This window comes from Ambystoma mexicanum, chromosome 6q, assembly GCF_040938575.1.
Source record: "Ambystoma mexicanum isolate Mex_15411 chromosome 6q, UKY_AmexF1_1, whole genome shotgun sequence".
Taxonomy (NCBI): domain Eukaryota; kingdom Metazoa; phylum Chordata; class Amphibia; order Caudata; family Ambystomatidae; genus Ambystoma; species Ambystoma mexicanum.
The window spans coordinates 930,816,120-930,828,802 of record NC_090937.1 but is presented as its reverse complement, the minus strand read 5'-3'; the positions used below and the strand labels follow the sequence as shown (position 1 = coordinate 930,828,802).

General features: G+C 47.5%; 1 protein-coding gene across 4 annotated transcripts in view; it reads left to right on the top strand.

Annotated features, from left to right (window-relative positions):
* The window catches only part of ASB5 (ankyrin repeat and SOCS box containing 5), a 554,925-nt gene that overhangs the window by 289,319 nt on the left and 252,923 nt on the right, over window positions 1-12,683 (top strand). For all 4 annotated transcript variants that reach the window (XM_069631443.1, XM_069631444.1, XM_069631445.1 and 1 more), the window contains exon 2: window positions 3,004-3,083. In XM_069631443.1, the coding sequence (XP_069487544.1) occupies window positions 3,004-3,083 (80 nt within the window). The remainder of the gene's footprint in view (window positions 1-3,003; window positions 3,084-12,683) is intronic.

Below are 12,683 nucleotides of genomic sequence, written 5' to 3'. Positions count from 1 at the left end.
TTTCCTATTACATTTCTTACATTAATTTTATTTTACATTTGTGATAGTTAACCTACAGGCTGCTAGCTGTGCAGCAAAAACTCCAATAGCTTATCTGATGCGCAGATTCCCCCTTTCCCCCACCCACGAGCTCTAAGGACACAGGCATCTTTCATAATTACTGGCATTTGCCGTAGTTTTTTTTCATCCATCACTGCCCTCCTACTTCTTTATGTTCTTACGCTTTGCTTTACAGCACCCCCAATAACAGCGGCTGCTTACTTTGAGCTCGCTTCCCCCATCCTTCACCTTAGAGGCATTTCCCAGCTTTGAGCGGAGCTGTTAGGGACACCATAATAAAAATCACTCACCACCTCAATTCTATACATATAAACAGCACAGCATTTCTTGCTCGCCAAAAGTCAAATATCACTAGCTAATGGCTAATGGCAAGTGCACATTTTTGAACCTGGTGCCATGAAAGGTACTTTTGTGCTTGTTTTGCTTCACAAGTTGCCATGAATGGATATTAGTCCATGCCTTCAATGTAAACTTCCTCCCCCATATCATGACATCAGTGCAAAAAGAATGTTGCATGGTAGAACATCTGCTGTATTGCTATTGATCCTTGTAACACTTAAAAATGTGGGAGAGATTCCAGTGTGCCAATATTACTGCCGGTTCATGTTTGAAGAGAGACCCCATATGGAGACAGCTCCGAACTCTAAATGGAGGCCAGGGAGTTCTATACTAGGCCAACCATGCCATGCAAACATATACAGTTCATCGATAGAGCGGTGTTGGAATGTGTGACAAAGTACTGTTTGGTTGTGGGTATGTATGGCGAGGAAGTAATGGGGATCAGATGTCACCAACCGGTTAGTCATGCTGGGCCTGAGGGTGGGCTAGGGAGGATCCCTTGGCCCTGCTTGTCAGATGGAACCTACGTAGGGTTATCATTCTTTAATAGACCATGGTGGAGTTGAATTATGTGTTTGCAATAACACCATCCCTTCAGGCACTAAATCCCAGTTTAGGCATGGTTCTACTATATTACATTCCCCATGTGTTCCTGGAAGACTGGGAAGCACCTAGTTACAGAACGCGCAAGTGTTTGAAATGCTGAACAGTTCCAAACAGAAAGACAAACTTGAATGCACATGTACTCATGCTCTGGAAACCTCCTGTGTGCTGGTTCATGTTTTCAACTGAGTGGACATTGGTGAGTATGTGGAGCTCGTAGCTTCAATGTAACTGGTCCTCTCTGCGCATGTGCACGTTTTAAATCCAAGATGGCAGCAGGCCTGTTTAATCACTCAGACAACAGAGGCATGAAGTAGGGAGATGGGCCCAGAAAAGAAGCAGGAAGGCTGCGGTTTAGTAAAGTGCAACCAATCATGATTCAGGAAACAAAAGCCTTCACACCTGAGCCCAGTCTTGAGAGGCAGAGTTGGGCCCCTATATAGGCCTTGGGAAAAGCAGCACAGAGTGGGCATTTGTAGAGAGTGGGAGTGTGGTGCAGGAGGCTGGAGGAAGGAAAACAAGACTCAAGAACTGAGCTCAGAAAGGAAGGAGGTGATGGTTGGAAAGTAAAGAGGGGCTGGAGAGAGGAGGATAGAGAGAGGCCAAGAAGAAAGGGCATAGGTCTGGAAATGGAGAACAAAGAGTAAGTAGGAGATGAACAACAAGGAGGAGAATGAGGAAGAGCAGGTGTTGGAGAAGAGACATAAGCAGAACAAAATACAGGAGACAGGAAGGAGTGGGGCCAGTTTTAAGTTGATTCAGCAGGAGGTGAAAAGAATAAAGCCCACATACAAGAAAAGCAGGTATGACTTAAGCCTGACCGAGGAGTGGTGAGAAGGGGAGAAGGTACGGGCATGTGGCAGAGTATCAATCATGTGGTAAAGGAAAGAAGTACTGGGAAAAGAGAAGCGTGGTATTTCAATACGTAACATCAGGTCTTATTTAGTCAAGAACTACGGTGCGTGCGCAGTACGAGTATAAGCATTCAGGAGATTTAAATGAGTTAGAGGGAGGTAGTAGATGGAGACCGGCCACATAGTCAGATCACAAGTGATCAAAGAGGGTGCATACATTGTTGTGTAGATGGCATGAAATCCAAGTGAAGGGTGAAAGGCTTGTTCTGGGAAACAGATGCGTTTCAGAGCACCAATCATACTTGAGGGCAGCTTTGAAACCATGGCGTGACTACACTGTGGGCTCTATTCCTAAACCCCTGGAACGGTCTCTTTCTATTTCTTTTTTCTGTAGCTCGCTTGAACTCTTTGTTGCTTTTGCTGCGATTATTTGGCACAATTACTATACTGCTAACATGACAGATTGAGCACACTAAGTAGATAATCCTCCATCTGTGGAAGTGCTACTTTTCTCCTGTTGCAGACATTAACAGTAAACATTACATGTTGCCCCAACAGCGGACATGTCTAACAACACAATGGCAGAGGCAGAAGGAATTTGCTTACAGCTTATGTGAACACAGGTGCACAGTCGGCCACTGTGCACTAATTACACATACCCTTTTATGTTTATGAATTCGAAGTGTGTTTTTAAGTGAGTGTGTGTACTGGGATATTGATGTCATTTACTCTGATGTGAATATTTCTGTAAAAAGAATCTGTAGATTGGTCTTCACCAGTACAACGTTCATTCAACCCCCGTTTTTTTCGCGGCATTTTTTGGTGAAAAATGTTTGCCGAAAAATACATCGACAAATATGGGGGCTAGGGAAAAGGGCACATCAGGGGTAGGGTGGGGTGGTGTATAGGGATACATTATAGGGAAAGGGGAGCTTGGGGTGGGGGGCAAATAACACAAAAATGCGATGATTTATTTCGGCCAAATTGTTTCGGCAAAATATGCCACGAAAATAAAACGGGCCACACTCTTGGGCAATGTCATGTGCCCTGCTCCTATCCCTTTCTACTGTAACAGTTATGTTTGCTAACTTGTTGAAATAATTTTAATTCACAATTTAGTATTTAATTGTACTTTTATTATTTTTAGGATCTTGGGCAGATCGTTCTCCGTTGCATGAAGCAGCAAGTCAAGGACGTCTCCTTGCTCTTAGAACCTTGCTTTCACAGGTACATATCCATTTTGCGCTTTTAAAGTGAGTGCATTAAAACCAGTATTTGAACACAGTGTCATTAAAATTAGAGCTGGGGTGTACTCTTTAAAACAGGTTGTTATTTCATAAGGTAAGGCGGCCTACAATTTGGAAATGTCCTAAGTTGTTACAATATTCAGCATAACCTTCACTGCTATCTCCCTAAACCCTGCACCTAACAGTACAACATCGAATACATAAATGCAAACCACAATAGTACAGGTTCTGACATTGACAGGCAAGGTTATGTATCAAAATGTTCACCATGCCATGAAATACTTGAATTTGTATTTATAGCAAGGAGAACTTTGAACTGGATCTCTGTACACATGCACATGTGGGTAGCTGGGCATACTCATGCCTAGGTACCACACAATAGTACAAGAGTAGCAGTGGTAGCTACATGAACAATATGTATTAGGGAAGCATAAAACAGTGAGATGGTCAAGCACAACCTTTATCTGAATATCGCCATGGCCCACTCTTCAAGTCCTTTAAAGGCTTTCGACACGCTGGTTTCCACTAGCAAATATGGGACTCTCCACGGACTCCTTGTCCCCTAAATGTTGTTTAAATAAATCTGCAGTTACCATCTTGACATCGCTATTTTCTTCTGAAATCTGAAATCAATACATCAGTCCAGGAGAGTTTCTACCATCCACTTTCTAAGCATGCTGTAGTTAATCACTAGTTGAGGATGCCAAACCTGCAGATACAAGCACTGAGGCCTGCGCGCTACGGCGCGGTATAAATAAATAAATAATTAAAACATGTAATTCTGGCACAGTCCCTTGATTCATCTCCTTTTCTTCCTTTTATCACAGTCCAATCAAATCCTCCCACTCAAGCAAGTCGACAAGGAAGTCTAACATGATCTCTCATTCACTTCTGCCCACATCTTTTATCGTTCCTGCTGCTTATTTTGCAGCTGAACTCTTTTAAAATACAATTACTTCCATATTTGGACAGTAGTTGCAATGTTATAATGCTGTGCAAAGTGATATACTGTGAAGACAGTGCTTCACTCTACATCCGATCTGTTTCCTGCTGCGCACAATATCTTCTCCTTTTCCTGCTGCTGCCTTTGCATGCTTGGTAAGCTGAAATTCCCCGAGAAAGGTGTGCTTACTCTAAACATTCTCTGAGAAATGTCCTATGAGTGTAGCCTTGCTGTGCTCGATTTGGTAAAGTATCCCATTGATTTACTGGTAATCTCGGTCGCTCAGAGGCTAGGTCTTCCATGTCACATGACATACTCTACCTACTACCCTTTCCAACGATCCATGGAAAAAAACTAGAGATTCAACCCATGTTTGTCTTCTATTTTCATCATTAAAACACTGACCCCACCCATTTGATCCCACAACTATCAGACCTTACCTACCCTACTTATACATAACAAAGAAAAATGTGTCAGACCTGGGATGGAGAGGGGGGAATGTAGGACTGTGAAACGGCAGACCTAACCTCAAAATATTTTAAATGACTGGTAAGTAAGCAGGGCATCACTTCCTCACCTGCCTTCCTTGTTGCCATATTTCCTTAATTTAGGATATACCCGGCAGTATCACCTGTAAGGATAAACCTTAGCCACAAAGGCAGGAATCTACTATAAATTCTATCAGTCGAGCCTAGCCGTAGGGCAGTATAGACACACCAAACTTTGTGACTGAATCTTAGAGTGCAGAATTGTAAGAAACTCCCCTGATCAATGTCCGGCAGTGGGTGGTGGGGCGACACATAAAATATTATTGCAGAGGTTCAAAATGCCCAATGGTCGAGTACGATTACTTAAACTGCATAGCACTGGAGGCCACTAGGGTCGCAGGCAAGATGGCCGCCTGAGCCGAGCGCTATATACCAAGCTCTGGGAAAGCTGAGGAGTTCTTGCAGAGAAAGGGGTCTGACTCCCCCAAAAACACGAGATTGGACAATTGGAACCCAGGCTCTATCTGTAGGTGAAATCCTGGACTCCTGTGGTGCCCCCACAGCTTGGAGCGTCCGTGTGAAAGCCTGCTGGCACCCCTTGCATGGTCCACAGCCATGGGGGACAGTGAAACTAGGAGCGGGCTGACTCCCCGGCAATGTCACACCAGTTGGTTCCCCCGGGTGGAGGCGAGTGCCCTTCGGCAGCAAAGTAGCCGTGGACGCCTGACGGAGTGACCCATGCCCTGGAAGCACCTTGCCTCCCTATTTGCTCGACGTGCGGTGCATGGTCCGCGCTGCAGCGAGCCAACCCCCAGCTGGAAGTGGGGAAGCAGCGTAGGACCGGGTCTCGGGCATACAATCATCTGGGCAGCGGGACCACCCCTGATCAACGGCGCCCAGAGAGACGGCTGTGAGCAGTGTAAGCTGTGTGCTGCAGCAACCTGGTCCGCGATCCGAGGAGAAGAAGCCGGGTGAGACCAGGAGGCAGACAAGCCACTACCCGAGGGACAAGCCAAGCCAGCCCACGAGCCTCCGCACCCGAAGAGGTGACTGCGGAGGTGAGGTGGCGTGCTCCCCCATGGCCTGGGCCGATGCGGGAGCACACCCTCACTGGCCTGTGGGGAGTGCAGAGTAGCTCGCAATGGCACGCGGGGAGAGGAGGAGGTGAGTGACGGGCACCCACTCTACCCGGGATACCACGGGAGACTCACGGCCTCCACAACGCTCACGTGGCGGTCGGTAAAGAACTGCAGGAGAGGCCCACCGTCTGGGGGAAGGGACACACTTGAGGGCTGTCAGAAGGCCCCAGATAGGGGTCGGAACCTTTAATTTCTAGGGTAAGGCCCGCTTGGTGGGACTCCCACCCCCTGTGGACAGCAAGGGCCCCCACCAGCAGTGGGCCCAGCCACACAAGGACTTATTGAAGGTCCAAGGGACCATGAAGTGGCAAATGCAGCCAAGTAGGTGAGACACAACTGGGCGCATCGTTATTACAGAAACCCCAGTTCCACTAGTAACCCTGAAACAGATATCCCAATACTTCTCACACCTCTCATTAAACCCAACACGAAATGCATCATCCTTGGAGATTTTAATCTGGGGTTCAACGATGACCAAGACCACAAAGCTGCAATCCTACATTCAGCTCTCAAAGATATGAACTTTACCCAACTGGCGAACGCTCCCACACATACTGCCACTTAACATTATCCTAACCATAGATTCCATCACCGCCCTCGGCTGGACGGGCCATTACTGCATAAAATTCACCTTCATGAGTGATGAACCCTGTTCTCCCAAAACTAAAACAATGGACACCTTCGAAGCGAGAAATCCCCGAAAGCTCACGGTAGAGAACTTCGCCCCTATCCTCAACAAAACTCTTGAAACCAACCTAGTCTCTAGCATTAACCCAAGCATCATTGCAGACTACTATCATAAATGCTGTACCCTTACTATTGACGAAGTAGCGCCTATTTCAACCATAACGCGCTGTACTGACAAAAAGAGCCAATTCTGGTTCGACAAAGAACTAGTTTCCATGAGAAGAACTAAACGTGCCCTTGAACATGCCCATGTCAAACATCCCACCCCTGACTCTGCCAAAGCCTTCAAGGACGCCAACAAAATCTACAAAACAGCCATCATCGTCCATAAAGCCAGTGCATACAACACACGTATCAGTAACGCCTCATCAGATTCAAAAGAACTATTCTCTATTCTTAGAGAATTAGAAAATCCCAATCCAATCACGACCCCGCCAATTCCAGCAAAGAATGGTGCTCCACCATTCAAGACGCACTATCCGCTAAAATTGCACTGCTACAAAACAATTTCTTCCAAAAAACGTTTGTTAGCAGATAATAACGCCTTGACCACAAATCCCCCCCCTTGAAAAAACCAAATTCCCTTTTCCATTTCGTCCCAGTCACCCAAGAACTGGTGCTTGACACTATTTCCAAACTAAAAGTCTTCAACTGCAAAGTGGATAGCGTCCCAGCTAAACTAGTGAAAGCATGTGCATCCACCCTCACCATCACCAACTTTGTCAATGACTCCTTCAACTCTACCTCAGTCCTAGCCAGCATCAAAGAAGCCTGGGTCACCTCACTCCTAAAACCTACACTGGACCCCACCGTACCCACAAACTATCGGCCAATAACAACAGTCCCTTTTTTACTCAAACTCATAGACAAAATAGCATACACACAAATTCAAGCACATCTTGAACAGAACTATCTCCTAGGAACCAGACAATCAGGCCAAACCATAGCACGGAAACGGCCCTCCTGGACCTCAAAATTCAGATGGACACCATTAGAGACTCAGGGAAACTCTGTATCCTATTGCTGTTAGACCTCTCTGCAGCATTTCGACCTTGTGGATCACGACAAATTGTGCACATCTCTAGCTAATAATTTCAACTTCTCTAATGATGCCACCGTGTGGGTGAAATCTTTTCTTGCCGAACATACCTCTAGAGTGGCCATAGGCAAGGAAGCTGCCGATCCCATACCAGTACCCATAGGAGTACCCAAGGGTCATGCCTCTCCCCTTCACTCTATAATGCCTACTCCTCTTCTCTGCACTAGACGATATGGGTGTCATCTACACCATTTTTGCAGATGACACCCAGATCCTCATACCTATCTCAGGGAATTACGACCAAGACACTTTAACCATTAACAAAATATACGCCATCATCCAAAACTGGATGGCACTGAATAGCCTCTGTCTCAATGATGAGAAGACAGAAGTTCTCATTGTGGGATCACCAACGAAAATAGCGGCCCTTCACTCTAACTACACCTCTATTAACATTGACAGCACTCTGATCCCTGTCCTCAAGCAAGTTAAAACGTTAGGTGTTCACCTAGATGCTAGCCTTACCATGACCAAACATATCAACACCTTGTCATCATCTACGGCCTACACATCCAAACTTATCGCACTAAGTCAACAATTCCTGACTTCGACCAACTGCCTCACTCTGGCTAGAGCCCTAATATTATCTAAGCTTGACTATTGCAACGTGTTGCTACTAGGGATTTCCAACACTAACCTTAGCAAACTGCAACTCATGCAAAATAAAGCCTTAAGGGCAGCATTAGGGATAAAAAATCACATCTCTAAGATCAGGAAGGATGCCCATTGGCTACCCATCAAAGCCAGAATTATCTTTAAAACTCTTTGCATCGCGCATAAATGTCTTGCCAAAAAAGCACCAATCTACCTGAATAATGCCCTACAGAAAAGAGAAAACATTAGAACACTAAGATCCAATGATATTGAATACCTAATTTCTCCCAGCTATAACAATACTAAAGCATGGGCAGCAGCTTTCTTATCCTAGGCCCTAAACACTGGAACTCCCTCCCCATCTAAATTAGAAAAGAGACTTCTTTCCCCGCCTTTAAAAAGAAGCTGAAAACATGGTTGTTCAACCAATACTAGTACAATGCTGTACCTAAACTATTGTAACTTTCATCTGCTTAATTTGTAAAATACTGCCTCTAATACTGTTACTTCTTATTTTAATAATTGTTCGATCTGCTGTTTGGTAATATCTTATGTACACCTTCTCCAAATGTATAACCAGTTACTAAGATGTCTGTAACCATGCCGTGATACCGCAGGGTCTGAGCGTGTAACAAATTAAATGAAATAAATAAATAAATAAGCCGCATCAGTGCCGTAGCAAACAAGTCCAGGAGGGTGCAGGGTGGACATTGACCCTCTGCTCGAAGAGAACAGTAGGAGCATACTAGAGTCCTTGAGGTATTCACAATTGCATACTGCTCCGCGGTGGAAAGACACTTCAGGGGGGTGCGGTCCTTGCAGTAACAGAGGGCCACCCCCGTGAGCTGACACATGCCTGCCGAGGATCTTAGGTGCCAACGCTTCGACCTTCCACACGTCGGCTCTCCCGCTTAGTGGCAGATAGGCCTTGCAGAGGACCTGGACACTTGCACAGGTGCGGGAAACCATTACCCCGGCCGTCGCGGGAGCGCGCCTGGGTCCCATGCCTATGAAGAAGAGAGAGTAGTGCAACAACTGTGACCGAAGGTGGAGCCCCCAACGCCTGGCACCCCCAAGTCCAGACCTGAGACCAGACAGCGCGGGTTGCAGGGCTTAGATTTCGCAAAAGCTCGGGGCGGTGGCGGAAGAGAACATACTGGTGCATGGACTCGCTCCCAGTCACACTTCAGCAAGCCCTCCCTCGATGCGCACCCAACCCCACCATCTGCAGTCATTGAAGAGTACCCTGAGGGACTGACCCGACTGCAGGTGAGATTGAGCCACGAACGCCTAGCGAGCTGTGGTACGCTGGAACCCCTGGTGAACACAGGAGCGCCATGGTGAGGTGATCTATGAGTTGGAAGGAGGCCCTAGCTAAATACCAGTTCCAGGCAGGAGGTATCGGCATGGCTGCCGGGTCCCCCTCCGCACCTGCGCCAGATATCGGCACCATGCAAAACGATATTCAGATGATTCGAGAAGAAAGGGGGATAAGAACAGATATAGGGGCCAAATTGGCGGACCTCATGACCAAGGTGTCTACACTAGAGGATCTAATGGATGGTGTTGAGAACATGTATTCAGAAGGGTAGCTGGTTACTGCCTTGCTCTGCCCAGGTGGGTACAGTACTATCACAAACAAACGAGCAAGGTCAGGTTGATCTTTCTGCTGTAAAGCGACCACTGCTACAACCCTGAGTGGGTCACCTGATGTGTTGGTGACCACAGAATTGTCATAAAACTGTTTTTCTGCAAAAGGGTTTTATTTTGAGTGCAGTTAGTGTAGTAATACACTGTTATTTTCAAAGACATAGGACATTCAACATTGAGGACGTACAGAGTGTAGTACCTGAGTTAGAGCAATCAAATGGTTAATATTTGAGAAATCTAATTCTTACGTTTGTTAATTCTCCATAGTTTCCTTGGGAAGGAAGCTTAGAGAATTTAGTAGAATCATAAACAGGGAGGTGGCCCATTAGGTGTAGGCACAATCACAAGTTCAACAATAACATATACAACATGTCAACACGACAGTGTTTCGGCCATTTTGCGTGGAGCTAGGTGAGCTCTAGTGGTGTAGGCCTTCATCAGGACAGGAGTGTCTTTACAAGTGAAGTATCCTATGTGGTCGAATCCAAGGAGCTCAGTGGCTCAGACTTTGAAGTGGGACGATCCACTTCCACAGGATGGTTTCTTTATCTTGTGTCAAAAGGCGCGGTCGTACCTATTGTGAGCGCGCAGTGCTGCCGAGAAGGTTCTTGCGGCGATGCGGACTCTCGGATGCAGAATTGTGCAAGTGGTGTTGAGAACAGCCAGTTGTCCACAGATCTCCTGTAGACTCAGATGGAGGCAAGATTTATGGAGATGCAGCGCCGCGAGAAGGAGCTTCACTTCAAAGTGGACGACATGGAAAATCGTGAGAGGAGGAATAACCTGCGCATTTTCGGCCTGGCGGAAGCAGAGGGTGGGGCCCCGTTAGATCGGAAAGGCAAGGTTCAGGACATAATACGGATAGTCCTGGGGGCTGATGCTGGAGAAGGGGGTATGATGGACAGAGTGCACCGAGCTAGGGGTGGTGGGGCTCACAGAGACAAAGCTAGGATTCTGGAAAAGGCAAAGAACCTTTGAGACATGCAATATGGAGATTCTAGGGCGGTCATCTTCCAGGACCTCTCGGCCCTCACACTGTTGATGAGGAAAAAATGTGGAGCCCTCACCAAATGGCTGCAAGAAAAGGGTGTCAGATACCGCTGGGGACCCCCATTCTATTTGGCTTTTGAATGGCAGGTAGAGAGGCATCACCTTGTGTCGGAGGAGGACATCCAAAGAGTCACGCATGACCTGGTGGGTGGCCGTGCGGGTTCCTCTGGGGAGCAGGCTAGGGGAGACCTGGACCCCTCCCGGGGGCCTAGTGGCCCGGATTCAGCTAGGGGGAAGCACAGGGTGAAAAGAACCCAGAAATCCCAAAAGACGAAACATCCCCCTGCCGCCTCTGAGGGACACCTAAAGTGAAAGAAAACTGCCTCATGAGTGATGTGTAAAACTGCCTCATGAGTGATGTGTATGTTGCTGGACTCCCTGCAGCCCCCGTGGGGGCCACCCAAGTTGAAGGGGGGAAAGTGTTGTCCGGGCGCTTTGCCACTGTTAGCCTATTCTGTTTTCTGTGTTTGAGTTGTTGCTGGTGCGGCCAAAGGAGGCACTACTTATAAGGTTGCACCTGTTGTTGATGGCGAGACAGGCCATAAGAGAGTTCTCTGTTGTGTTCTGGAGGTGGGAGGTGGGAACAGGGGGGGGAGCTTTGGGGACACCGATCCAGGCCTATTGGGACACACTGAACGAGATGACCTGGACACGAGATGGATGAGGAGGATCTCCGCTAGATGAGGAACCCAAAGCTGGGGAGCAGGTGTAAGTGGATCTAGGTCACCTGGCCTAAGCCCCGCCCATCTGGTGTCTTCCTGGTTGGCGCTCTTTTTCACCACTTAGCAAGCCCCACCCACCTGGTGCCTTCCTGCTTGCCGCTCTTTTTCACCACTTAGCAAGCCCCGCCCACCTGGTGCCTTCCTGCTTGCCACTCTTTTCATTACTTCAGGAGCCCTCCAGCCTCTTTTCGTTTGCAGCTGGGGAGCAGGTGTAAGTGGATCTAGGTCACCTGGCCTAAGCCCTGCCGACCTGTTGCCTTCCTGCTTGGCACTCTTTTCCTTACGTAAGGAGCCCTCCACCCTCTTTTCCTTTGCAGCTGGGGAGCAGGTGTAAGTGGATCTAGGTCACCTGGCCTAAGCCCCACCCACCTTCTTAGCCCTGCCTCTTCCTTCCTGCTCTTAACTCTTAGATCAATGGCGTCTCTCGCCCAGGCATCCAAAGCAAAGGGCAGTCAAAGAAAGGGGCAATTCTTGTTTGGATCTGTTCGAGCCAGGAGGATCCAGGGTCCAACCCCCTGCTAAGACAGCAGGTAAGCATACACCAACATGTGTTTACACCCACTGTCCATCCCTACCCTCTCTGGTCCCCCCGTGTTGATCCCTTGTGACCCCCCTTTCCCGCACACAGGAGTCTGTCCTGATACATTTTGGTTTCACCATCACCGTCTTGTGGCCAATGCTGGATTTTACTTTTATGGACTTCATTGATTCACGGTGCGTTACCCTTTCTCAACTCTCATTCTGGACTTCCTTTGCATCTTGTACTCATGGTGGCCCTGAATCATGCTGTTCCCATCTTCATCTTGTATCCTGGCTTGCAACATTATGTGTTACTTCTGATTTCTGCAATTGTATTCGCTCTCTCTTCTTTCTTCTCCACTCTTCTTGACAGCTTACACTCTGTTCTCTCCTCGCCTCCCCTCTCCCTTTTCCTATCTCCTCCCCTCCTCCCCTTACTTTCTTCTATGCACTTACTCTATCAGAATTGTCCCTGACCTAGTATGATAGCAACCTCGTCTGTCGCTCCCCCATCCCCTTACTGTTACCCCTCCCTCCAGCACTATCTGAATCGTTGTCAGGCCTAGTACGATAGTCGCTTGTTTTGTTCTTCCCCTCCCTTTCTGCACCCCTCTCACTCACCTTTTGTTTTTCTCTAACTCTACCAGAAATGTCATCAGGCCTAGTATGGTAGTCGCCTGTCTGTTTCC